The sequence below is a fragment of the Chelonia mydas genome, chromosome 7 (assembly GCF_015237465.2).
Source record: "Chelonia mydas isolate rCheMyd1 chromosome 7, rCheMyd1.pri.v2, whole genome shotgun sequence".
NCBI classification, from domain to species: Eukaryota; Metazoa; Chordata; order Testudines; family Cheloniidae; genus Chelonia; species Chelonia mydas.
The window spans coordinates 89,011,485-89,037,591 of NC_057853.1; the positions used below are offsets into that span (position 1 = coordinate 89,011,485).

At 39.6% G+C, this 26,107-nt stretch overlaps 1 protein-coding gene across 4 annotated transcripts in view; it reads left to right on the plus strand.

Moving 5' to 3' along the window:
• PTEN (phosphatase and tensin homolog) overlaps positions 1 to 25,891 on the plus strand; it is a 91,951-nt gene extending 66,060 nt beyond the window's left edge. For 3 of the 4 annotated variants that reach the window (XM_007071581.4, XM_043550735.1, XM_037903542.2), the window contains 4 exons: positions 10,210 to 10,351; positions 13,232 to 13,398; positions 22,700 to 22,924; positions 24,794 to 25,891. In XM_007071581.4, the coding sequence (XP_007071643.3) occupies positions 10,210 to 10,351; positions 13,232 to 13,398; positions 22,700 to 22,924; positions 24,794 to 24,976 (717 nt within the window). In that variant the 3' untranslated portion in view covers positions 24,977 to 25,891. Of the gene's footprint in view, positions 1 to 4,622; positions 5,019 to 10,209; positions 10,352 to 13,231; positions 13,399 to 22,699; positions 22,925 to 24,793 lie in introns of those variants that run through there. The other variant, XM_037903543.2, reaches the window with a different exon arrangement.
• The last annotated feature ends 216 nt before the right edge of the window (positions 25,892 to 26,107 follow it).

A 26,107-nucleotide genomic window follows, 5' to 3' on the forward strand; every position in this document is an offset into this window, starting at 1 on the left:
TCCAGCGCTTATATTTCCCATCCAACCCCTTTGGTCACAGTTTACTCCCATTCTACCACAACTGGTGAGTCATCACTGTGGACAGATGGGCCCTAGAGGTCATCCGATTGGGCTATTCTACCCCCCCTTCCTATCCATACCCCCCACCCCGTCCCTCTTCAGGGACTCCTCTCACGACAACTTGCTCCACCAAGAGGTGCAACATCTTCTACAAATAGGAGCATTTGCAACAATGCCTGATCAGCACAGGGGAAAGGGTTTTTATTCCCATTACTACTTTTAACAGAAAAATGGGGGGTGGCGACCCATCCTTGACCTCAGGCGACTCAACAAGATCATCAAAAAGCAAAAATTCAAAATGGTTACCCTCACAACCATAATTCCAGTGCTGGAGCAGGGAGATAGGTTTTCAGCCCTTCACCTGTAGGATGCTTATTTTCACGTAACTATACACCCCCGCCCACAGGCATTTTCTCAGATTTGTTATGGGCTCAAATCACTACCAATTACAGGGTTCTGCCCTTTGGCCTCTCAACAGCACACCGCATCTTTTCCAAGATTCTCACAATGGCAACGGTGCACCTACGGAAAGGAGGAGTCAATTTTTCCTTACCTGGATGATTGCCTGCTCAAGGCACAGACTCTCGGGGAGGCCATCCAAGCCATGCAGATGACCATCGACTGCTTCCAGGGTCTGGGCCTATAAATAAAAACAAATGCACATTAACTCCTACTCAACTTCTAGAGTTCATAGGCGCTCATCTCGATTCCATCTCTCCCACCTGACAGATTCAACATCATAAAGAATCTTATCGCCAAGTTGCAAAACAGGTCACTGTCCGGGACTGTCTGCAACTTCTCGGCCATATGGCCTCTTGTACTTTTGTGGTCAAAAATTCACTCCTCTACATGCGGTGCCTGCAGGGTTGGATGACCACTGTGTACAGACCACGAACGTGCATGGCCTGAACAGACTTCTGTCCATACCTACCAAAATCAAGGACTGACTCACATGGTGGACTCTTCCACACAACCTCTGCTCCGGAGTCCCATTCGTGCAGGAGTCCCCATCTGTTGTTCTTACCACGGATGCTTCCCTCCCGGGCTGGGGAGCACCCATGGCGCACCACACCACTCAGGGACTCTGGTCGCCTAGAGAAGCTTCACTACACATAAATCTTTTAGAGCTTCGAGTGGCCTGCAATGTCTGCCTCCAGTTTCTCCCACACAACCAGAACCAACATCGCCTACATGTTTTATATAAACAGACGAGGAGCTAGATCTCACTTGTTCTGCACAGGGGCTATGAAACTTTGGAATTGGTGCCTCCATCATGATATCCAAATTTCAGCCTCCTATCTATCTGGTTCGCTATACGCCACTGTGGACGAGCTCAGCAGATCTTTTCCCCTAGATCATGAATGGGAGATAAATTATACCATCCTACACAATATATTCAAAATATGGGGCTACCTGCCACTGGATCTTTTCGCAATTGTGACCAACAAAAAATGCCCGGAATTCTGTTCCAGAGCAGGCCTAGGAAAACACTCAGTGGGAGATGCATTCATCATCAAATGGAGCGACAATTTCCTATATGCATTCTACCTCATACCACTTTTTCACAAAAAATACAAGCGGAGAGGGCCAGGGTAATACTAATAGCTCCTATGTGGCCCAGACAAGCATGGTACCCATTTTTAATGAGGATGTCAGTTTGCCCATCGATTCTCCTCTTCTCTCCCCCCGCCATCACCCCAACCTGTTATCACAACACAGGGGTCAACTACACCACCCCAATGTAACGATGCTGCATCTGAAAGCATGGCTCATCAGTGGCTCTCTAATGAGGAACTAGACTGCTCTGAATGGGTACAGAGAGTACTATTACATAGGTGGTATGTGTGGATTGTGTTCTGCTATCTCCAAAAATGGACTAAGATCACTCACTGGTGCTCCACCAAGCCAACCACTCCTGCTTCCGCTTGTCTTTCACTAATACTAGACTGTCTTTTAGAACTTAAACTATCTGGGGTCTCTGCTACTAGATGTATCTTTATGGAGCTAAAAATTATGGCGTTTCACAATAAGACTGGAGACACTATTTTTGCTTATCCCATCACTAAGCAGTTCCTCAAGGGACTCCAGACTGTATACCCGGAGATTAGACCACCCAGTCAACCCTGGGACCTACACTTGGTCCTCACATGCTTGAGGCACTATCCATTTGAGCCGCTTGCAACATGCTCCCTCCTACATCTATCCATTAAAAACTCTGGTTTTAGTTGCCATTGCATCTTCCAGACATGTAGAAGAACTTGGAGTGCTTATGGCTGGCCCACAGTAGACCATATTTTTTTTTAAGGACAGAGTCACGCTTCATATGCATCCTGAATTTCTCCTGAAGGTGCATTCTTCCTTCCACCTCAATGAACCTATCCATCTACCAACCTCCTTTCCTAAACCACATGCGAACACTTTCGAATCAGCAATGCATACACTTGACGTGCGCAGAGCATTGTCCTTTTATTTAGATTGGACTAAGCCCCTTAGGGCTTCCCCTAAACTTTTTCATTTCAATCGCAGAATGATCCAGAGGCTAATCCATGTCTGCGCAGAGAATATCCAATTCAATAGCAAACTGCATCCGCCTGTGCTACCAACTAAAGAAGGTGAATCCTCCAGCTTCTGTTAGAACACGCTCCACCAGTTCTTTGTCAACGTCTGTGGCATTCTTATGTAATATTCCCCTTACAGATATTTGCAAAGCCGCCACCTGGGCTTCAGAGCATACCTTTGCTAAACATTGTTCTTACTCAGGGACCCCCTCCCCCCCCCCCCCGACTGACATTTGAATGGGCCGAACTGTGCTGTCTACAGCTTTCTTACCAGATGTTAACTCCGTACTTCCTTAAGAGACGCTGCTTTTTCAGTCACCTGGAGTGGAGCACCCACCGGGACATCTCTCAAAGAAGAAGAGGAGGTTACTCACTCACCTGTGCAGCAACGGACGTTCCTCAAGATGAGGCCCTGTGGGTGCTCCACTACCTACCTCTCCTCTCCCCCCACCCCCCATCATTTCGGAGTTTGGAGCGGTCTCCATTGTAGAGAAGGAACTGAGGAGCCCAAGCCCCGCACGTTGTTGAGGCAGGCACTGTGCAAGTACTGCTGTAAAAATATCCGAGTGAAGGCACCAAGGGGCGCACCAACACCTGGAGTGGAGCACCCACAGGCACACTCATCTCGAAGAACGTGAGTTACTGCACTGGTGAGTAACCTCCTCTTCTACTACTTATTCCACATACTTCTCTCATTAAGATACTGATTTGATTTCCCTCCATGTTCTCTCGTCTCTTCCTTATCCCTGCTGTAGCTGCCTATGCTCCCCCCAGATTCCGACCCTTCTCCCATGTCTCCATAATGATGACAAGGACCAAATCTGGTCTTCCTCAGCAAACCCCAACATCAGTTACCGATTCCAGCTTAGATTTCACTCAACTATAATGAAGGTTTTAACCAATCAATTAATACTAGATAGTCGCTTCCCCTCCTCGCCCCGCCACATACATTGGTCTTACTGAGCAAATAGACAAACAATAATTTAACCTTAGACACTTGGAGAGCAGAATTAATGGGTATAGTATAGGTCTCTCTGAATGGGAAGATGAGAATGACTTGTATTCTGAAATGATACTTCAGAATGGTCACAATTGAACAAGATCAGATATCTAAACAGTATACTGACTGTTCCAGCAAAACCTGGCAAAGGTAACTAACAAATATCTGTAGAATAGATATGACAGTCTGCAAACAATATGAAAAATGTGAATCTTCAGTAGGTTTTATTAATCTCCATTAATAGTCAAATGGGTAGATGCTGATTGTTGAAGCTGTCATCATACAGTATGTATGATTAAGCACTGTACAGTAGGAAGGTGACCATCTACATATTCTAGGGACAAGCTATGGTTCAGTGCTCTCCTTTGACGGAGAGTAATGATGAAATCCCTATGGAGGTTCTAGTTGGAAAAAAGAAACACTTGTTAAATAATTTGTATTGATTACAGTGGTATTTTGTTCTGATCTGTTAACTAAATATTCTTGTTGCCTCAGATTGCGTGTATTATTTGAGTCAGTCCTTAAGATCCCTGTCTGTTGGCCCGCCCTGTTTTTTTTTAAAGGGCCGGCGGCCGGATAATGTTTATCCACACCAAGGATGGTTTTTAGGGTAAATAGTGAGGTCCTCAGATACATGATTTGAGCCATAAGTACATATCAATGTTCTTAGGAAAATCATATATCTTTAAACAGAGGGTCAGAGCCCTATTTAAAGTCTCATGGTAAATACCTAAATATCATGTTGATGATGATAGACAGTTTCTGTTCTCTAAGATCTGCTGTCTCCCCTCCACTTTGATGTGATTATTTGGTTGAGGATAATATGCACTAAGTAATTAATTTTAGGAATACTGTTTATAGACAAGTATAATTTTAAAATGTAGTTTCTAAGAGTTTTTGTACTTCCCTGAATGTCCATTATATAACTTAATGTTGTATTTCAGGTACTGTTCTTTGAAGATTTATAGTTCCTGATAATTAAAATTCTATGTGACTTATTGAGTTGGAAGTAGAATTGGGCTCAAAAGAACAAACTCTGGCCCAAGACAACCAACTGCCTTTTTCTGTTGGGGCAAAGACCAAAAATTGGCTTTAATTTGATGCTAAATTCTCTCCCCAAAGCAACCCACAATGTGCATATAGCCTGCTTAGAGGGGTTCAGATCCCAGGGGACAGTAACCAGGGAAAGTTTTGAAGTTAACAAGCAAGGCAAATTAATTCTCACAAGGGTCTTGTGGCACTTAAAGACAATGTATTCAGGAAGTATGAATCCAATTGCAAGAGGAAGTATGACTAATTGAAGAGTACAGCCGCCGGTATTTTTATGGCTCACTTTTCCAGTGTGTCTGTATGGAAGAAGTTTCCCAAAGGCCTTTGCAGCACCAGATGAGTAAGAGAAGGTGAGGCTACTCTTGAATTTCCTAGGCAAAGGAACCGTATTTGTCCTACTCTTGGCCAAAATAACGGGAGGACAAGGCAGTTACTACCTCTGGCAGGAGCCATTTCAGATTCTGTCAGTTATCTGGGGCAGAACTTTGTTATTAGATACTTTTGGCTCCAAAGACAGTAGAATGTGTCTAAGCCCGCTAAAGAAAACTTGATGCCAGAAGTACAGGCTGTCAGCCCTTTCCACCTTGAAGTCAAAGTTTGACTCCCCCCACCCCTCCAAAAAAAAAAAAAAAAATGGACAGACAAAAGATTAGAAGTGAGTGTTTGCAGTAATGGATAGAAGGTAGCACAGTAGTTCTGTTCCCCTGGAAAAGGGGTTTATCATGTATCCTCTACTCTTAGACCTAAGATACCCGAATATAATGCTTTCTAAAATTCAGCATAAAAAATGTATTCATACAAACAATACTTTTCAGCATCAATAATTATTTCAGGAGATCTACTTCCTCCTTATTGCAGTTACAGAGAGATTTGGAGTGCTTCAACCAGTGGTTGATCTGGGAATAGCTAGCTTTATTGCACATGGTGATTTTAAGATGGACATTAAAGCACCATTGTGACAGTGAAGCCAGGGAACTTTCCTGCATGTTCCCATAAAAAGAGGCACTGGCATCCACATCTAGTGCCTCCTCAGAGGTGGTTCTAATAGTACCTATGGCACTACTAGTAGGTACAGGCTTGGTCCCAGATTGAAGCAACCGTGGCAGTGTTATAGTTTGGGTTGTTTCATACAAGGGCCCCTTTTAACATCTGTCCACGTCTTGATGTTCCTGTCTTTGGAGGAACCGCTCTTTGAGCCAGTGGAGTTGATGTCAAGATTGTTCTGTCTGAATAGATAAATGGGCATGAGTTATGTTCTAAAATGGTGTCTCAGAATGGCTATAATTGGAGATCTGACTTTGTTCAAACCGTGTCCATCGTGTCATATCTGAATGATTTATGTCTGACCCAAGAGGCTGATTTAACATATTGTACTCAATATTTGGGTGATATCCTGTGTTTAAAATCTGGCAATGCTTACAGCTTTTGATGATGGTAGTGCTACCCCAGTGGAGCATTTACTAGAGGGACAGTGTTAGAAAAAACTTTTGGGTTCTGCTTTTCATGACATACTGTCCATGTTACGGTGCAAAAGTAAAGGGGGAAGGAGCATCAGCACATTTAGAGTCCGCTCAGGAACACCATCCTGGAAGAAATGCTCCATATCCATGTTTTGAAACATTGGGTCTTTGCATTCAAGTCTCAGTTTATTTTTCCTTTTGGTACTGATGTAGAAAGACCATATCAGTGAATTCAAAACTCTGGCACACGTTTCAGTAGATCTAATTCTGTGGGCATACACTTGCCTAGCATCCATACAATAAGCTAGTCTACTGGGAAAACACCAGCTTCTCTAAGGAATGATACAGATGTCAAGGTGAATTAAAAAAAAATTTTAAATCAAATTTTAAAATTTAAATTGGATTTTTTATTTAAATCTTAAGTTAGTTTTAAAACTAACTTATTTATAATTAAATTTGAATTGATAACCTATGTTAAGGCTTGAATTTATTGTAATCTGTTAATCATTTGAATTAATTAAAAATATTTTGTACATATTTGTTGCCAACCTTTAAAGAAAGTCAAACCACTGCATCGGTGGAAGTCACTAGCTAAGCACCAGGTACCAGGCATTGTTGAAGTGCTAAACTAGCTTTTTTATATCAGTAGCCTCACCTGCAGGTGCAAAGAGAATATTTTCTTTTTCAGTTTATTCAACTAGTTCAGCTTGCTGACTAGTTCAGTAAAAGTTAAGAAACCATTTGGGAGTTGAAAAGGCAGGAAAGCTTGTTTTCCTTTTCCACTCTCTGAATAAAAACCAGGTGTGAGACAAGATCTCCTAGTTCTGAAATTTTGGAAGGGCACAGTGACCAGAAACAGTTCAGTTCATTCACTACAGATTCTTTTGTTTAATAATTTAGTTTTAAATACAAAACATATTTTTGATAAACATTTTTCTAATGTATCCAGCACATAAAGGTAGTTTTATTTAATTAATAAAAATACATTTTTTATGCACTTTTAATTACATTTTAATTTCTAGCCAAATAGAGCTTAACAAAAAATACAAATAAAAATAGTAAATAAGAAATGCTTCATTTACCGTGTTCTAGCCAAAGTAAAAATTTAAGAATCTGAATAAATGGGGGTTAATTACTTAACGGCATAGATATAGTATGTTCTCTTTGTTAGCAAACAGAAGCGATAAATTCAGTGCAAAGGCTCTATTTAGTTGCAAATCAACATGTTGTAATTATCAACCTTTCTTTAGGAAAATAACTCAAATACAAATGCAAAAATCTATTTAAATCAAGGTTTCCCTGTTTGCTAATTGAAATTGTGATTAAAATTAATTCACCCTAATAGATTTCTCCTCTTTTTTGTCATAACTCTTTCTTCAGTAAGGATAAGCAGACATACCATGGACTTGATTAAAACTCAAGTATTTTTTTTTCCCATAAAACTATACCACTTAAGCAAATATCTGCTTTTTATTCCTTCTGCTTTAAGGTCCTCAGGAAAGCAAAAAAATGTAATATTCCACTTTAGCTTAGTGTACCTATCAGTGTGTTAGGACTTGAGGCATAAAGACCCTGTCCTTTGGAAATAAGAGCCTAGCTGATTTGAGGCATAATTGCTGTCTGTGCTGAAAGAAAATTGGTCATGGTTTCCGAGATGTGCCAAGCTGCCACTTGGCAAGATTGGAGAGTTCACCATCTACTTCAACAAGTGTGTTTCTGCCGAAGTTGATACAGCATTCAGAGTATCAACTGTTACCATATAACTGTTTCTCCCTCGATCTGGTCTTAATGTTAGCAGTCTTGGTAACGATTGGAGAGATTCCTGTACAAAGTGTGTGTCTTCCAGAGTGGAGATGATATAAGTAGAAGAGGAAACTTTTTCCTATCTGTATCTGTTTTCCTATGTAGATCCCCCCTTCTGAAGTCCTGTCAAGCTGCATGTTAGTCATTTTTAGGCTAAGGGCTATGTTTCTGAATTTAAACAAAGTCCAGATTTGTATTAGGAAAATATTTAAAAGCTTCTTTAAGAAATGGATCTGCTGAAGCAGCTGTTGAGATGATGCCCGAAGTCAAAACCTTGTCATCAGACTGAGTTGTCTGACAGCTACTTGTAGACATTCATTGTACAGGTACCATAGGGAAAAATATCTATTGTTTGTAATACAGAAACATTTCGAGTTGTAAAAGGCCTTATTTTTGCGGCATTTTTATAAAGGCAAAAATTAAGGCTGTCAAACAATTAAAAAAATCATGATTGTGGTTTTAATCACACTATTAAACAATAATAGAATACCATTTATTTAAATATTTTTGAACGTTTCGTACATTTTCAAATATATTTCAATTACAACACAATACAAAGTGTACAGTACTCACTTTATATTTTTATTACGAATATTTGCACTTTAAAATAGAGAAGAAATATTTTTCAATTCACCTCGTACAATTACTGTAGTGCAATCTCTTTATTGTGAAAGTGCAACTTACAAATGTAGAATTATTTTTTTGTATAACTGCACTCAAAAACAAAACAGTGTGAAACTTTAAAGCTTACAAGTCCACTTAGTCCTACTTTTTGTTCAGCCAATTGCTAAGACAAACACCTTTGTTTACATTTATGGGAGGTCATGCCGCCAGCTTCTTATTTACAATGTCACCTGAAAGTGAGAACAGGCATTCGCATGGCACTGTTGTAGCTGGCATTGCAAGGTATTTACGTGCCAGATACGCTAAACATTTGCATGCCCCTTCATGCTTTGAACACCATTCCAGAGGACATGCTTCTCTGCTGCTGATGGCTTCTGTTTAGTACTGATCCAAAGTAGTATGGACTGACGCATGTTCATTTTCATCATCTGAGTCAGATGCCACCAAAGAATGTTGATAATCTCATATTGGTACCTTCTTTGCGTTTTGTCAAATCTGCAATTAAAGTATTAAATTGAATCTGTATACTGAATCTGTATACTGTAAGTTACATACTATATTGTAGATTGTTTTGAACTGTATAATTCTCGAGGAAAAATACTGACCATGTTTTGTCGCTAATTTTGTTCTGAAAATAACAAAAAGAATAAGCCAGGATATTTTTTGATTAACTTATTGCTGCATTCAAATTGTAAAATAGTTAAATCAGTTTAGGGAAGTTATTCTTCAACTGTAGTTTCTCAAAACAAATATTTAATGCAGTGTAGTTGAACAATCCTATAGTGTGACAGGGAGTTGGGCTAGCTGGCCTAATCTAATAGATCTTTCCACTTCTAATTTCTGTGAAACCTCTAGCAATGGGTTTCATAATGGAAATAGTAGTAGCACTATAATTTTATAGGTGGTGGTAGCAAGCATGGCTACAACATAATACAGACTTGAAATCTTGTAGGAGCATAAATCCTGTAAAGACTTTTTAAAAATACAGGTGGTTCATATGTCCTTCCTACTAAATATATGCTGATACTAATTGAAATCTGTTCTTCTAAAAAGCAACATCATGTTGTAGATTGCTTTGTGGACCTTAAAGCCTTTTGAGTTTTTACATTAATTTAGTATATAAAATTGAGGGTAGCATTCCATAATACTTTTTGCCTTGTATCACCTGTAGAACTTATATGTACATGAGTTGAAAAATCCTTTAGCACAATGTAAGAGAAGCTGGACCCTGTGCTGTTATGCTGTTTCGCTGCCTCTCCTGTGGTCTGCCTGCATTTAAAGATTTTGCAGGAAAGGTAAAGCAGGTGTGTGGCTGTGTGTGGAAAGAGGGAAAAAAAATGTATAGAGGAAGCCTTCACCTCTCCTTATCCCTCACCCCAAACCAGGAAATTGGTTTCGAGGCAGTTTTTCCCCTTGGCTAGTGGCTTTAGGCTTTGGACTAACAGGTTTGAGGTAACTTTTTCCAGCCCCTGATTTCCAGCAATGAAGATGGTATTACGACTAAAATGCATAAATGTTGAACTTGTGTCCACTGTGACTTTATACTTAGAACTGATTTTATTAGCTTGACTTTAGTTAACAGGCAGGAGCCACTTAATGTGAGTACTAATTAATGGTTTGGATTGTTTTTGAAGTTTGGTTTCTCTTTATTTAGGGAGTAACTATTCCCAGTCAGAGACGCTATGTATATTACTATAGTTACCTGTTAAAGAATCACCTGGATTATAGACCAGTGGCACTGCTGTTTCATAAGATGATGTTTGAAACAATTCCAATGTTCAGTGGCGGAACTTGCAGTAAGTACCCTTTACTCCGTATTAATGGATCTTATCTTCTAAAATGTATAGGTAATTGAATTTGTGTATAGTTACTTATGTAGCTCCTTGCGATTGAGGCAACGTACTAAAGCCATTACATAGCAGGACCAACTTACCTTTTTAAGCAGTAAGATGTCTTAGCAGTATAAAGAATCCTGTTTAGAGTCTTGGACTCTGTTGGGCTCAAATCCTGTCAGGAGGGGGCTATGCACTCTTTCATCCTTGTAAGACTTCTATGTAGCCTGTGTGGGATTTAACAAACCTTACAAACCGGTGCTGTTTCATTAAACTTTAAATTGGGAAACATTTAAAGTGGTTGAGAAGTTAAAAGTACATTTGTTTGGTTATTCAAAAGTCAGTTAAAAACACAGCAACATTACTGAAATAATACTGCTGAAAAATAAAGTTTTGGTTCTGTGAGTGGTACATAGACTCTCAAAGGCAACAAAATCCCCATGATGATTGAACCAACTCATGACATTTTTTTAATCATTGGACTCTAAAATATGTGATTCTACTGGATATGTTACATCTATTTGCTTCTTTCTGAAGGAAGGTCTTATTTCAGAAGCTTATAAAGTAACATATCTAGCCCGATGTAAGTCTGTCTCGTTTGCGAGTATGCTGTATATTGCAAATTGTCAGCTGACTTGAGTTGTTTAATGAAAATCTGCATTCACCTTTGTCTTTGAGACTGAATTTCAAAGTAATTGCATGGTAGCATGCATTCCTATTCTGTTAATGTACAAAAATGTTGCTTTCCATCATTTTGGAATTGGAATTACTGTAAGGGGCAATATACTGAAACTAATGCCATTGCAATATACAACCTGAACATACATAGACTTAAAAGTAACCGAGGTCAGGTTTTTATAGAGATACATAAAAACTAGCTTGATTTGCAGGAACAGGAAGGGAGGAGGCTGTCTGCAAACAAAAAAGAGAAACCACCAAAATGGTAAAGTGAAGATTGCACAGATATATTTGCAAATATCTGTTCAGCACAATTCAGGCCTCACTGTACAAAAAGTTAATGCTTAGTTTTTTTTTTTAAATTATCCTCGGATGGCTTTCTACATTACCAATCTGCATATAGGTTTAAACATGTACTTTTTGATAAGCTTCTCTATTACTTCTACTCCTGGTGAGTTAATGAATTATTAGACAAATGCATTGAAATACCACAATGTGTTTTTCATCACAAAAGTGTGGTTTCTATGAGGTTTTAAATGCCATTTCAGGTAGCAAACCTGTAATTGACTACTTCTTGAATCTGTGTTCAGTTTGTACCTGTTGTGATGGTATTAACTTCAACAGACATAAAGAGCTAAATATTATCACCCCTTCCGTGAGTTCTGAAGCCCCTGACTCAACAGGATCAATGTGGCTTTTCTTCAGAAAGGGGAGTAGTGGCAGGATTTGAAGACTCTGTATATGAGGGTTTGAGCAAGGAGATGCAGTTGTAAGTGTTATGCTATTCAGTCCTGTAGCTAGAGTGCTCTGGCTGTAGACTCTACAATTCTGAGGCTGTAATAATAGATTCAAAGTTGCTTCACAGTCAAGGGCAAGATTAGTTCCCCAATCCCAGGGGTGGCCAACCTGAGCCTGAGAAGGAGCCAGAATTTACCAGCATACATTGCCAAAGAGCCACAGTAATACGTCAGCAGCCCCCCATTAGCTCCTCCAACCTGCTTCCAGCGCCTCCCACCCACTGGAAGCTCAGCACTCCCCCTCCCTCCCTGCACCTCCTGATCAGCTGTTCCATGGCATGCAGGAGGCTGGAGGGGAAGGAGTGATGGCACTTCAGGCTCAGGGGAGGGGGCAGGAATAAGGGGAGGGCCTGTGGCAGAGCCAGGGGTTGAGCAGTGAGCACCCCCCAGCACATTGGAAAGTTGGTGTCTGTAGCTCCAGCCCCGGAATCGGTGCCTGTACAAGGAGCCGCATATTAACTTTTGAAGAGCTGCATGTGACTCCGGAGCCACAAGTTGGCCACCCCGCCGAATCCCTTAGATGCCCAGTGAACAGCCTGGATTAGATATTAACAGATAGGATTTGACCTAAAGTGTTTTTCTAGTCTTAAAAGTGATTGTGATAAAGTTGCTGAATTTTGTTTTCTTTCAGTAATTTATAGATCAAATATGCTTAGTTTACAAGTGTAAAAGCTTTTCTAATTCCTATTCCTGCAGACTTAACTTGAATTAAAAGTTAAATTGCTAATGTTTTATGGATCATCACTAGCAGTAAAGTTTCTGTGGGCCTGATTAATTCAGATTTGATAGCCCTGTTATTGTCAGTGTGTCCGTACATTTGTTGAGATTCACATTTTTGACACAGTAATTGGGATTTAGTTAACAGTTCTGTTTACGTGTAAATCATAATAGAATCCAGTTTATTCTGGCACAACTGTCGTGGCTCTACAGCGCAAACAGGATTAAAAAGTAGAAAACTTACGTACAGTAGTATCTGCTTATTTTAATGACAAAAGTGTTTTGAATATGCAAAGGGATCAAACTATTAAGAAGTTGTCATTTTTACAGTTGCTTCTTACCATAATTTTATTATAAATTAGAATAACCATCTAAGCATCTTACTATGGTATCATAGGTGGAAATTCTGACATTACGAGAGTTACAGGATTCTGCTAAGCAGTGTTTTTATGCTTCAATGTTTTAAAAGATCTTTCAGAAAAGTGGTTTATTTTCTTGTTTACCATATCACATTGGATAGTTCTAAATACATACTTTTAAAATCTGTTGTACATATTGCAAATGATAACCCTTTGTGAGTCTGTTAACCCAGGTTTTGACAGTTAAAAGGTATTACTTGTGAAATGATACTCTTCTATGTTTTACCATGCAGATCCTCAGTTTGTGGTATACCAACTAAAGGTAAAGATATTTACCTCCCCTTCAGGACCCCCAAGACGAGAAGACAAATACATGTACTTTGAATTCCCTCAGCCATTGCCGGTGTGTGGTGATATCAAAGTAGAATTCTTCCACAAACAGAACAAGATGTTGAAAAAGGTTTGTTCTCTCCATTGAGGAAAATATTGTAAAGGTGCTGTGCAAGTGGAAACTGGGTGCTTCTGTTGTAGGGCTTGGGTCTATTAGGAGTTATTTTCAGTGGTGAGGGTAGCTGCAGAGATGAAGCCTCTGACATCGTGTTTGCCAAAATCCTGACTTCTGCCACAAAATTAGTACTGGCTAGTCTGAGAACCCTTTTGAAAGAAGAATAATGTTGTGTGTGGAAGGTAGGTAGAAATTGTGCTAGAGAGGTATGCATGCAGTAGCGTAGATATGGGGATATCTAACTGAAAGAGGCAGTCGTGTTCTTTTAAAAAAAAAAAAAAATGCCTGTACACTCTTATGTGGTGAATTAGCTTTCAGATAAGCTATGGAGAGGCATCTAAAGTGCTAACAGGCATCTGAGAGCTTAGTTTATGCTTATCAGGAGACAGAGGTAAAATAAGGGTTTTTTTGACCTGTATAGGGGAGGGAGCAGTTGAAGGAAAAAGGTAAAGTTTAGATTAGCTTGGAACACTTGCTTTTCATTCTTTTATAACCAATTCTATATTTAATAGCCATTATTACAATGCCACAATACACGGGCAAGATTCGCTATCCAGAGGAGCTTAGATTCGGAGTTAAGACAAAACATAAACTACTCCAGTATTATCTTGTTCTTAGGAGACAAGAAGGCAAGCGATTGTAAAGCAAGAAGATGCCATCATTTTCTAGCCAAATGCATACATCTCATGTCTTTGAATAACGTGTATGCAATACATTGTGGTGGGATGTAAAGGTTTTATCAGCTAAATTTGTGGATGACTAAATTACTGACAATTAGCAAAGCTACGAACAAATTATGCATGTCATTCCAAACAAATATAGTTAACCTGTGTACTACTCCACCATGTATCCTGTATTCACTCTTACTTTTTTTGCAAATAGTTGTGAATTTTAAACTTTTGTATTTAATTGGGACTATTTCTTATTCCTCACCAGTTAAACCAAGTACCTTAGTTCAGGAGATGCTATACAGGGCTCAGAGAGCTATCGACATTTTCTAGAAATGTTTAAAATTCCTTTTCTGAACGTAAAAATTAATGAATATAAGGCACAGTGGTAGGTGTGGGGAAAATAGCATCAAGGGGACTTCCAGTTGTATAGCATAGACTAAGAAAGGTGGTCATAAGGGAAATAAAGAAAACAGAGGTAGGAAGGAGCAATATCCTTGTCTTACTAGGTTTATCTTGTGATTTCCTCTTACACTTTTAAGACTCTATTTTAAATGTAAACTTTAAAAAAAATCTTATCTGTACACCATTCTCATGCCTGAATCTTAGCTTTAAAAAAAAAAAAGAAAAAAGCTAAAAACCTTTGAGAGTATTGGGTGAAGGTTTAAATGTAAGCCAGGCCCCCTACTGGTCATTTCATGCCAGCTCCTCCCTGGTATAATTGCTGTCCTTCCAAACTGATGTGACTGTTTATATTGCCTCTGGTCAGCCAAGGTGCTCCCCACGAGGTCCAATATGTCATTTGCTATTGCTTCAGGATTCTAGTGATTCTTGTTGGGTAACTTGTTAATCTTTTGTGCTTCCTTCCAGCACAGTCAATTACAGTATTAAATTTGTAGGTTCCATGGCACACTTACAGTGCTTAGATATTTGTTTTCTCAGCACTCTTTTCAGCACAGACCAGGAACCCTTTTCTGCCCTCCTTTGCAGCATGGGGCACGGGTCACTTGCAGGCTTAAACTAGTGTAAATGGTGAATTCTTGGTAAATTAAACTCTTGAAACCATGATTTGAGGACTTCAATAATTCAGCCAGAGGTTGGGGTCTATTAGAGGAGTGTGTGGGTGAAGTTCTGTGGCTTGCAATGTGCAGGAGGTCAGACTAGAGGATTACAGTGGTCCCTTCTGACCTTAAAGTCTGAGTCTGAGAACCAAGAAGGACAAAACTCTATGCCAAGAAATAAGACCCACTTCCCTGGTCAGACTGCGTCCTGCATCTGGCGGAAAACCTCTCCTCGTTGCACTGCAAGGAGAAATCACCAGGGTCTGCTCTCAAACTCTCATCCCCGCTTCTTGATTGCTCTACGCCTTGTGTAGCCGTTAACACCAGTGCAAAGTGGGTGTGAAGCACTACCATTCTTATTTTTGGTAGCATTTCACACCTTTGTGGCATGGGTGTAAATGACACCATCGTATAGGGCAGTGGAGACTTAGGACTTGCCTACACTGGAAATTTACAGCGCTGTAACTTTCTCGCTCGGGTGTGAAAAAACACCCCCCTGAGCGCAGCAAGTTTCAGCGCTGTAAAGCACTAGTGTAGACAGTGCGCCAGCACTGGGAGCCCCTCATGGAGGTGGTATTTTTAGAGCGCTAGGAGAGCTCTCTCCCAGCACTGCGCTGTGACCACACAAGGCATGTTAACATTGCCAGTGAAGACGTGCTCTCAGACTACAGCACCTCCCACTGAGAGGATTTCTCTTCCTTTAGAGAAAATACCTGTATTCATGATGTCATAGGCTTCCAGAAATAAACCAAGAGCAGAACTTAAAAATAAACACTTTCCTTCCAAGATTCTGGCTTATTCACACAGGCAGTCATGGAACCATTGAGGGGAACTGGGGCTGCCATCTCTGACTCCTGCCCTTCCTGGGTATTAAAAAGAGGTTAAGGAACACCTCAGATTCCTAAGACTGTCAAAACCTCCTTTTTACCAACCTAAAATAGTCTCTGCTAGAGTCCCTCCCGGTGTTTTTATTTCTTTCCTAAACATGCTAATCAAGAAGCTAACTCACTCAATACTGCATGGTTTCAGAGTAGCAGCCGTGTTAGTCTGTATTAGCGAAAAGAAAAGGAGGACTTGTGGCACCTTAGAGACTAACAAATTTATTTGAGCATAAGCTTTCGTGAGCTACAGCTCACTTCATGAATGCATCCGATGAAGTGAGCTGTAGCTCACGAAAGCTTATGCTCAAATAAATTTGTTAGTCTCTAAGCTTTCGTGAGCTACAGCTCACTTCATTGGATGCATTCATGAAGTGAGCTGTAGCTCACGAAAGCTTATGCTCAAATAAATTTTAGTCTCTAAAGTGCCACAAGTATTCCTTTTCTTTTTGTCAATACTGCTTGTTAACTGCTATTGACCTGAATCCCCTCTAAGGCTTCAGGGAAGGGTAGTGAGATAGTATTTTTTGCCTTGGTTGATAACCACCTCCTCTCCATGGTCAAGGGAAGTACACCTGTGCTTGTTCTGGATCTGTGACATTTGATACTACTGATTACCAAATACTCCTGTCCCAGCTCTAAGAAACTGCTGTGTTTGCAGAAGACCCCTGAAATGGCTCATATCCTTCCTAACAAACCAAACTCCATTAGTCATGGCAACAGTTCCTTCAACTCCAGAGTTCTGTAACTCTCTGTTACCTGGAGTCCCATAAAGCTCAGTAATCTTCCACTTATTATTCAGATCTCAACAGTCCACTGAGAGTTGGTGAAACACAAGCTGAAGTGCCAGCAGTATGCAGACACCCAGCAGAGCAACTTGTATGTCGGATGTAGATAGCAAACTCCCAGTTTTCTCAGTACTTAGCTAAATTCAGCAGCTGGCTAAAGCAGAACCCCGGCAAGGTAAAGGAGATAGCAAAGAGGGAAAGACTTTGAACACCTTGTAGCCTCTCTAGCATTCTCCATTATCAAGAGCATCAGCTCTGATTACTAAATCAGTCCTCAGCCTTTCATTTCTGTGCTATTGGATGCCTAAATAGCATGATATAAATGCCCACTTTCATCTTTCATTGTCCATACTGTTTGAAACAAAGCTGGCCACAGTATTGAACACAAGCTTTATTGTTGCAACCAATTTTTATATAGATAGATAGATATAAAGCAAAACAACCTGAAACGGCTCCAGCAGGTACAAAAGTCAGCAACACAGGTTGCTGTTCACTCTTCATTGGTACTCTCCTTTGGGCACTGGCTTCCCATTAAAACAGTGCATTTCAAGCCCTCTGTTGCTGATATTCATAATCCTCTGTGGAATTTTACCCTTACTAAATCACAGGTTACCTCTCTTCATGGCCATGATCTCCCATGAAACTGTCATCCAGTTGGTGAGTGCAGGACACTGACCTTTAATAGAAGCTTGCACTTAGACTGTGGAACTCCCGGAAGCGGTAACAGTGGCCATAAAACTGACAGCTTTGCGAGAAATACAAAATTTGTGTCATCTTAGCCTTTCCTCAGTTTCTTTGCACACACATTTAATATTTATGAACACACAAATGCATATGTATACACAAGACCCTGTAAAGCTAATTAATATAGTTCTATTCATGCAGATGGAAACTAAGAAAGAGTAAGTGCTCAGATACTAAAGATGTGGGATGGTGCTAGGTGGGAAACAAAGGGAGAGAACAGAGAAGGAAGGCAAGCATTTTGCATTGCTTACAACCCCACTTGCCTTAAACTAAAAACCATGTAAAGTCGTGATCACTAGCAAGACCTCTACCATTGCCTGTTTCAAGAATGCTTCCATCAGTTTTTTCAGAGTTGTTCTGTAGTCTTGTAACCACAGATTTAGAAAGTATCACTGCTGACATTTGGCCTCCAAAAAAAATTCCGGTTCAGACTGTCCATGCTTTAGATCTTGTTTTCAAGGTAGTGGAGGCCACTCTCCCTTCACCCAAGAAGACTTTTTTCACAATGTCCCTTTTTGGTCAACTGAAAATTTTTTCATGGTGTGTTGCCCCTACTTTCTGTTTTCAAGTACATTAGAATCTCAGTTACGAACTGACCAGTCAACCGCACCTCATTTGTAACCAGAATTATGCAATCGGGCAGCAGCAGAGACGAAAAAAAGCAAATACAGTACAGTACTGCTAAATGTACACTACTTAAAAAAAAAAAAAAAAGGGAGCAGCATTTTTCTTCAAAGTAAAGTTTCAAATCTGTATTAAGTCAATGTTCCTTTGTAAACTTTTGAAAGAATAACCATAACGTTGTGTTCAGAGTTACAAACAATCTCAGTTTCTGAGGTGTTCATAACTCTGAGATTCTACTGTATATTGGAAGTAGGAAGCCTGCAAAAGGTGGGTCTGTTGCATCCAGGGCTTAAATGGACCAATTAAGGAAGATAAGGTCACTGCTGAGATACTAAATGACTTCTTTGCATCAGTTTTCCTCAGGGTATTTGGGAGGTATCTACCCCAGACCTGGTCTTGTTCATTTTTCAGGCATATGTTTTTATTGGCCTTACCTTTCTGGGAGCATTGCCTTCTGTGCAGTTGAAGAAATGGAAGTGGGTGACACTTGAAGGCCAGTAGGGGATTTGGCTCACAGTCTACTGCAGTTGCTTTTGTAAGGGTTAAAATAAATCTTACAAATTAAGGTAGTTCTACCACTTTGTGCTAAGGTGCTAAAGCTTGAGAATCCTGAAAGGTATTGTCAAAGAAGTAGAAAAGTCCAAGGTGAGTACGTTTTCCTTATTTGAACACAGTAAGTTACTAAAAATAAGTTTCACTTGTTCTGATAGACTTTGGTTAACTTTCTCCTTGATGTGTCTGAAGAGCATTTTCAGTAACTTGGAAGAGTTAATTTAGCTCCAGTACCGCTGAATATTGTCTACATCAAGGACAACGTATTTTAATATGAAATGATACTTTGTAGGTTTTCCTGTCAAGTTATGTGACTGTTAAATAATCCCTTAAAACAATAGGGATTGCTAAATGACCCTAGCTTTAAAAGTGGTGGAAACATAGCACTCTTAATCTTTACAGAGTACTGTGTAGACACTGAATGTCAAAATATTTTTACATCCCCAATTCTGGAAAGAAGACTACATTTTTTTTTTAAATTTGCCTATTTTAAAAGCTCCAAGGACATGTACAGGATAAAAAGTTTAAAAAAACATCCTTTTCTTTTTATTGAAAACTAACAAGCCAAATGGACGCTTTCCTTGAATAGCCCTTCCACCCACAGAGGCAAAGGATTAAAGATGTGATAAATTGGAGTTGGCCATCAGTAGAGCCCATGAAAATCTGCCGACATCAGCTTTATACCCACGTATATCTGCAGATCATTTTTGTGGCTCGGATGCAGATACAAATTCTGTATCTGCACCGGGCTGTGCAGCACACACTCACCCAAACAGAGCAACTGTCACCCAGGCCTCAAGCTCCAACTCAGCTTTCTGATTCGAGCTGCAGCAACAATAGCCCACTGGGCATTCTGGGTGTTGTAGTCCCCTGCTTGCTTGGACGGAGGAGGTAAACTACCACTCCTAGAAGGGAACGTGAGCCAAGCACAGCTGTGTGTTAAAGCAACTGCAGCGGCTTAGAGGTGTCTGAGCCCCTCCAGTGGGAGGGTGGCGCTGCACACAAGGGCCCAGGATACAGCCTCCCTGCCTGGAGCAGGGAAGACGGTACTCCAGGGGTCCTTGGGGAGAAGTGGGCAGTGGTTGGGGGTTTGGCATAGCCCTGCATTAGTGGTGTGGGGTGATCTGTGGTGCTGTTAGCAGAGCCTTGCAAATCCACAAATATCTGTGGATATTTGCATCCACGGACAATTTACGTGGATCATGGATCAGATGCAGGTACAAATGTTTGTATCTGCACAGGGCTCTAGCCATCAGGGCATAACATAAAGCCTGATTCAGTAGATTTGAGCTCAGAGCGACTATCAGGGGAGTAGACCTAGTTCCCAAGTTCCAAGAGTGATGTGCCCCCAGTTTACACATCTTAATCGAGTGATTGTTCACAACCACCTCAGCTAATCTAAAATGTTGGCCATGTAGGAGAGTTTCTGTCCAGGACCCAGACAACACATGACTTTCAGGTTGTGGATTTCTGTATGTAATTTCACCTGGAAACTAAAGAAAATTAATGCAGCCTTTGGATGATGTATACTTGTTTGATATTGTTGACTGAGTGGGGATCCATGTTCTGCAATATATTGAGTCTTCAAGGCTAACTCCACTTACAGTGCATTCCAATAATCCAGTTGGGAGATCCACAAAGGCATGGATGATGTCAGTGAGGTACATATTAGAGGATAGTGGTAAATCTCCAGCTAATTGTACATAAAGGCAATTTTGACCATCATTGTCACCTGTCTCCCAGTTAGGGATTTGCAAATATGCCCTGGATTTCAAATTTCCTTGAAGGTGGATATATCCTCTCAATAATGACAAGGATATACACATGCACGGGAGGTTGTGTTTATGCATATGTATATGTAAAATAGTAATGAAGCAGTTGCAGAGATGAAATACAAAGCCCGTGAAGAATTCTTGCAGGATGAGGAATGCTGAGTTGGTGTAGAGCCACCGAAGCTTCTGTGCCACCCCCAACCCTTCCAAATCATCAGCACTGTGGTGTGGTCTGGAAGGGTTGGGCGTTTTTGTTCTTGTTGTTTGTTAGAAACACATCTGAGTCCATCATGTTATATGGGCACTAATAAAAATACATAGGGTAGGTCTACACTACCCACTGGATCGGCAGGTAGCGATCGATATATTGGGGGGTCGATTTATAGAGTCATCGATCCCCGAGCGCTCTCCTGTCGACTCCGGAACTCCAGCGCTGTGAGAGGCACAAGCGAAGTCGACGGGGGAGCTGCGGCAGTCGACTCAGCGCTGTGAAGACACTGCTGTAAGTTGATCTAGGTATGTCGACTTCAGCTACGCACCTTATATCGACTCCTCCCACCCCCAGTGTAGACCAGGGCATAGTTTCATTTGTTCAGAAGGAGTCCAGTCCCCATTCTACTCATGTATAACACCACTGGATGTTTGGTTGGTTTTTTTTTTGGTAAGACCATTGCTTTTTTGTGGACCACCACCAGTTTTGTGAGGTCATTCTTCAGGGTAGCTATTGTGGCAAGGGCTGTAGCAATGTTAAAAATTGCTCTGCCTTTTGCTCTGAAGGTGGTAAAATCCATTTTGAGCTTTGTCAGGAGCAGAATCAAGAAGGAAGGAAATTTTGTCATGGTGGGTTTCAGGGAGAGAAGCAATCTTAGAGAGTCTGGACCCAGACATTAATGGCATTGAAGATCGGGTATTGGTTGGCCAGTATGGAGGAGAAAACCAGATATGGACATTATCTATCATTCATTATATATATATTCTATATACAAATAAAATTTAGGGGTTATAAAGGTTGTTTAATAGTATCTTAACTTTCATCAGAGATGTAACCCATAAAGGACAAAACACCTTTATTGCTGCTTGCCTAGGAGTGTATGTGAAAAAACAGGCATCTGCAATAGTATCCCACAACACCTCTAATTAAAATCAAGAGCATAAATTATCGGTACTTATTAGTTGTATGTTACATCAGTGAATGTACAAATCAGTCTGAGACTTGGATTAAATATTTACATCTGTTTGCTTGTGCACACTGGAACGCTGCAGTGCAGGATAAACTGGTTTATACTTTTTTTGCAGGTAATAACTATCAAAGGTGGATTATTTGGAATGCTTAAGAGAAAACGTTTCAACCTTGATTTGATCAGTAGATATGCCAGCAAATATAACTGGGCATCTCAGTAAACATTGATATTACTTTCCTTTCTTTTCAGAAGGTCTGCAAATACCTTTCCCAGTGGCTGACCTCCTGTTCTCTATCTCTCCCTCCCATCCCACTCTCCCTTCTCCTCCCCCCACCCCCTCCCTTGCCATTTTAGCAAATGCTTGCTTTTAGGTGATCTACGTGAGGGAATAAAATTAATCCTTTTCAGATATTTTCAGTATTGAAGTGTTCTTTCTTACCACAACTTCTTTCATATAAAATTAAGAAAAGCAAAACATTCTGTTGAGTGGAAAACTAACTAAATTACAAATATTAAAACAGATGTCCTTCACTGACGATCAGTGCTACTGATCCAGGTAGTCTGGTAAGGATTGTCTGTATATCTGTATACAAAATAAAATTTTGTTTTATATGCTTGGTAACTATTTTCTTGGCACTTTTTGCTATTTGTACTAAGTTTTTAATCTTCCATTTTGTAGATTTGGCCATTTAATTTATTGAAGCCTTTTTGGTTTATGAAGGACCCTTTTAAAAAATTTATTTGATTACCTGAGGAAGATCCATGTGGCGATTAACATAGATAAGATCTGTGTGTTACATAAGAAGACTAATGAAAATCTACTTCCTGACAGTTGATGTGCCAATGATGTAGTATTGTCTAGATTTTTATGCCTTTCATGGTTTGGTATTGTTAAACTCATCAATTTTTAAAAAACAGACAATGCTTGTATTCAAATAAGATAATATACCATCTGTAAATACTAAAGCAAGCTTGCTTTTTCCCGCAGGAAAAAATGTTTCACTTTTGGGTAAATACATTCTTCATAGGACTGGATGAAAATTCAGACAAAGTAGAAAATGGAAGTCTAGTTGGAGATCAGGAACTTGATGGTATTTTCAGCACAGAACGCTCAGATAATGACAAGGAATATCTAATCCTTACATTAACAAAAAATGATCTAGACAAGGCAAATAAAGACAAAGCCAACAGATATTTCTCTCCAAACTTCAAGGTCAGTATTTTTTTAAAGAGCATAGAATAAACAGAATTTTGAAGAGCTGCATGTAGTTATTTAATATATTATATATATACACACACACACCACAGTATCAAAACATGTTTATCTAGGAACCATTTGTTATATAACTTTCTGGACTGAGGCAAGTAATATATCTGGATATGTCATTTCTTAAAAACAGATAAACTTAAGCATTCAGTAGCTTATATTGGAATTATTGCAAAAGAAGGTGATAGACTTTCAGGAGTTAAAACATCATTTTTAGAATTGTAACTTATCTTTAATTCTGAAGAGTTTCGTTCATAATTTATGCTGTGTAAGTTTATCAATATGGTCATGGTCTGAAAAATTAAAACATGCAAACTTGACCAATCCACTCTAGCAGCAAGTAGGAAACCTCAGGGATATAATAGTCTCTGTGCTGCTTGTATTTCCTCTTCATGGGCTGACAAGTGGATCCATCATCTCTACCCCAAATATTTGATGAGTTGAGTTCCTTGGTGTGCAGGATTGCATACTCCCTGTTTCAGCATTTGTTCCATAATCTGATTCTGTTCATGTCACTCGGAAGCTTGTGTTTTAATTCCTTGTCTCCACTAAAGAAATGTCTGGTTCCAAGAACCCTTTGGTACTCTTACCTTGCTTATAAAACTTTTGTCCCCTCACACACGCGCGCTCTCTGCAAATGACCCACAAATGAAGGAATAGGAAAATTATGGGGGATCACAGAACAATGTGTACCAAATATTGTTTGGATTAACTTGCTTTTAGCAAAGTCTTCTGGAATCTACTGCTCTGGGAGCTGTTTGAAACAGAGGAGGTATTGCAGCCGAAAAGGTTTAGAAGAGTGCTAAAGAACGGTGGTGATACGGCTAACTGCAGTGATTCAGAATACAAATGATTAATGCACGTACAGAACCACTTGTACTTAAACCAAGTCTAGTAAATTAATTCATTTCAGTTCCCAAGTGTAAACATAACTGTAATTATATTAACACTGTCTACTTCAGAGTCTTCAACCTTGTTTTAAGTGAACAGACATGACTGAATCCACATGGGGAGTGTATTTGTGGAAGAAGGTGCCATTTCTATATACCATTTTTCTAGCCATAAGTCTACTTTTAACTGAGGATGCTTCTGCTATTTGGAAACATCACTACAATATCCATCTGTTTTAACCAGTATTTAATACCCACTGATACATAAATTGTATAAAGATGGGTAAAGGAAAAAAGGATAATTGGTAGTGAGTAATTAATAGTGCCACAAAGGGCATAATAGTGATTGTTATTGGGTGTTTCTTAATGCTTATGAAGATGTTGGGCTCTCCTAAAGGTCCCTTCCTAAGGTAATTGTTTATTGACGTAGGTTCATGACTCTTACCATTTGTGCTACTGAAAAATTTGTAGGTGTTTTAGATTTGGGACTTGGAATTTTGTATGCCAGATGTTTAAGGTTGATAGAGGTTTTTAAACAAATGTACGTGGTGGAATGATTTTGAAGTACCTATATGATTTGGCAATCTCTAAAGCCAATACTATCATCAAGATTACACTACAAACTTGCTATTATATCTGTATTGATTAGGGGTATGATTTGTGACTGACATAGCCATGCTGGCAAAAAACCCCAGTGTAGATGCAGTTTTGCCAGCAATACTGTGCTTTTGTTGGCTTAACTTATTTCACTAGACAGAGCCTGGAATAAGCTCTTCGGTGTAAATGTGTCCACACTAGGAGCACTTTGTCGGTATAGCTATACAAGCAAAGCCTTCCAAGTGTAGGCTTGGCCTGTATTGTCACCACTACTTTAAGAAAGAAAAGTTCAGACTATATTAACTTTTTTGTTTTCTTCCTTTCCTAGGTGAAGCTATTTTTCACAAAAACAGAGGAGCCATCAAATCCAGAGGCTAGCAGTTCTGCTTCAGTAACACCGGATGTTAGTGACAATGAACCTGATCATTATAGATATTCTGACACCACTGACTCTGATCCAGAGAATGAACCTTTTGATGAAGATCAACATACACAGATTACAAAAGTCTGAATATTTTTTTTATCTGGGAAAAAAAACCACAAAGAGACAAACTTGAATAAACTGAAAAAGGACCTTTTCAAATGGCAATAGAACATTGTGTCAGATTACCAATTATAGGAACAATTCTTTCCTGACCAATCTTATTTTGCCCTATAAATCTACAGGGTTTGACACTTGTTGTCCAGTTGAAAAAGGTTACGTAGCTATGTTATGTATATACCTTTTTGTGTCAAAAGGACATTAAAATTTCAATTAGGAAATATAAAGATGGCACTTTCCCATTTTATTCCAGTTTTATAAAAGTGGAGACAGATCTGATGTGTATGCGTAGGAATTTTTCCTTTTGTGTTCTGTCACCAACTGCAGTTGGGGAAAAAAAAAAAAAGCTTTCTGATATACAGGTTCACATCCTGCCCCTTTCTTTGCACTTAAGTGGCAACAGATAAGTCTGCAGTTGGCTAAGAGAAGTTTCTAAAGGGTTGTACTACATTCTAATGCATGTATTCTGGATAGGGGAATGGAAAGAAATGCTCTGAAAGGAATATATTATGCTGGACCCTGGACTATGTACCGTATCCGGCTACTTACATGCACCTTTCTTTAGCATGCTGCAGTAATTAATCCTGGACATTTGAGGAATTGGCCGCTGTCACTGCTTGTTGTTTGTGCATTTTATTTTTTTAAGCATAATGGTGCTAGAAAAGGCAGCTAGAGGGAGTGATTCCATATAGGGGTACAGGAATGAACCTTCCACAACATCTAAAGACCCACAAATGAAGGGATATGAAAATAATGGGGTCACAGATAAGAAACACAGCAACAATGACTTAACCATACAAATGTGGAGGCTATCAACCTAAAATGGGCTTGAAACAATTGTTCTAAAAAAGACAATGATTTATTAAATGTTTTTCTCAATTGTAATGGCTGCTCCATCTCCTGTGTAATCAAGGCCAGTGCTGAAAGTCGGATGCTATTAGTACATACATCAGTCAACATCTTACACTTATTTTATTAGTTTTTCAATCATATACCTGCTGTGAATGCTTCATGTGCTGCATTGCGAGCTTTTTTCTCATTAAATATAAAATATATTATAACGGTGCACGAGAAACTTCAATTTGAGATTCTACAGGTTAG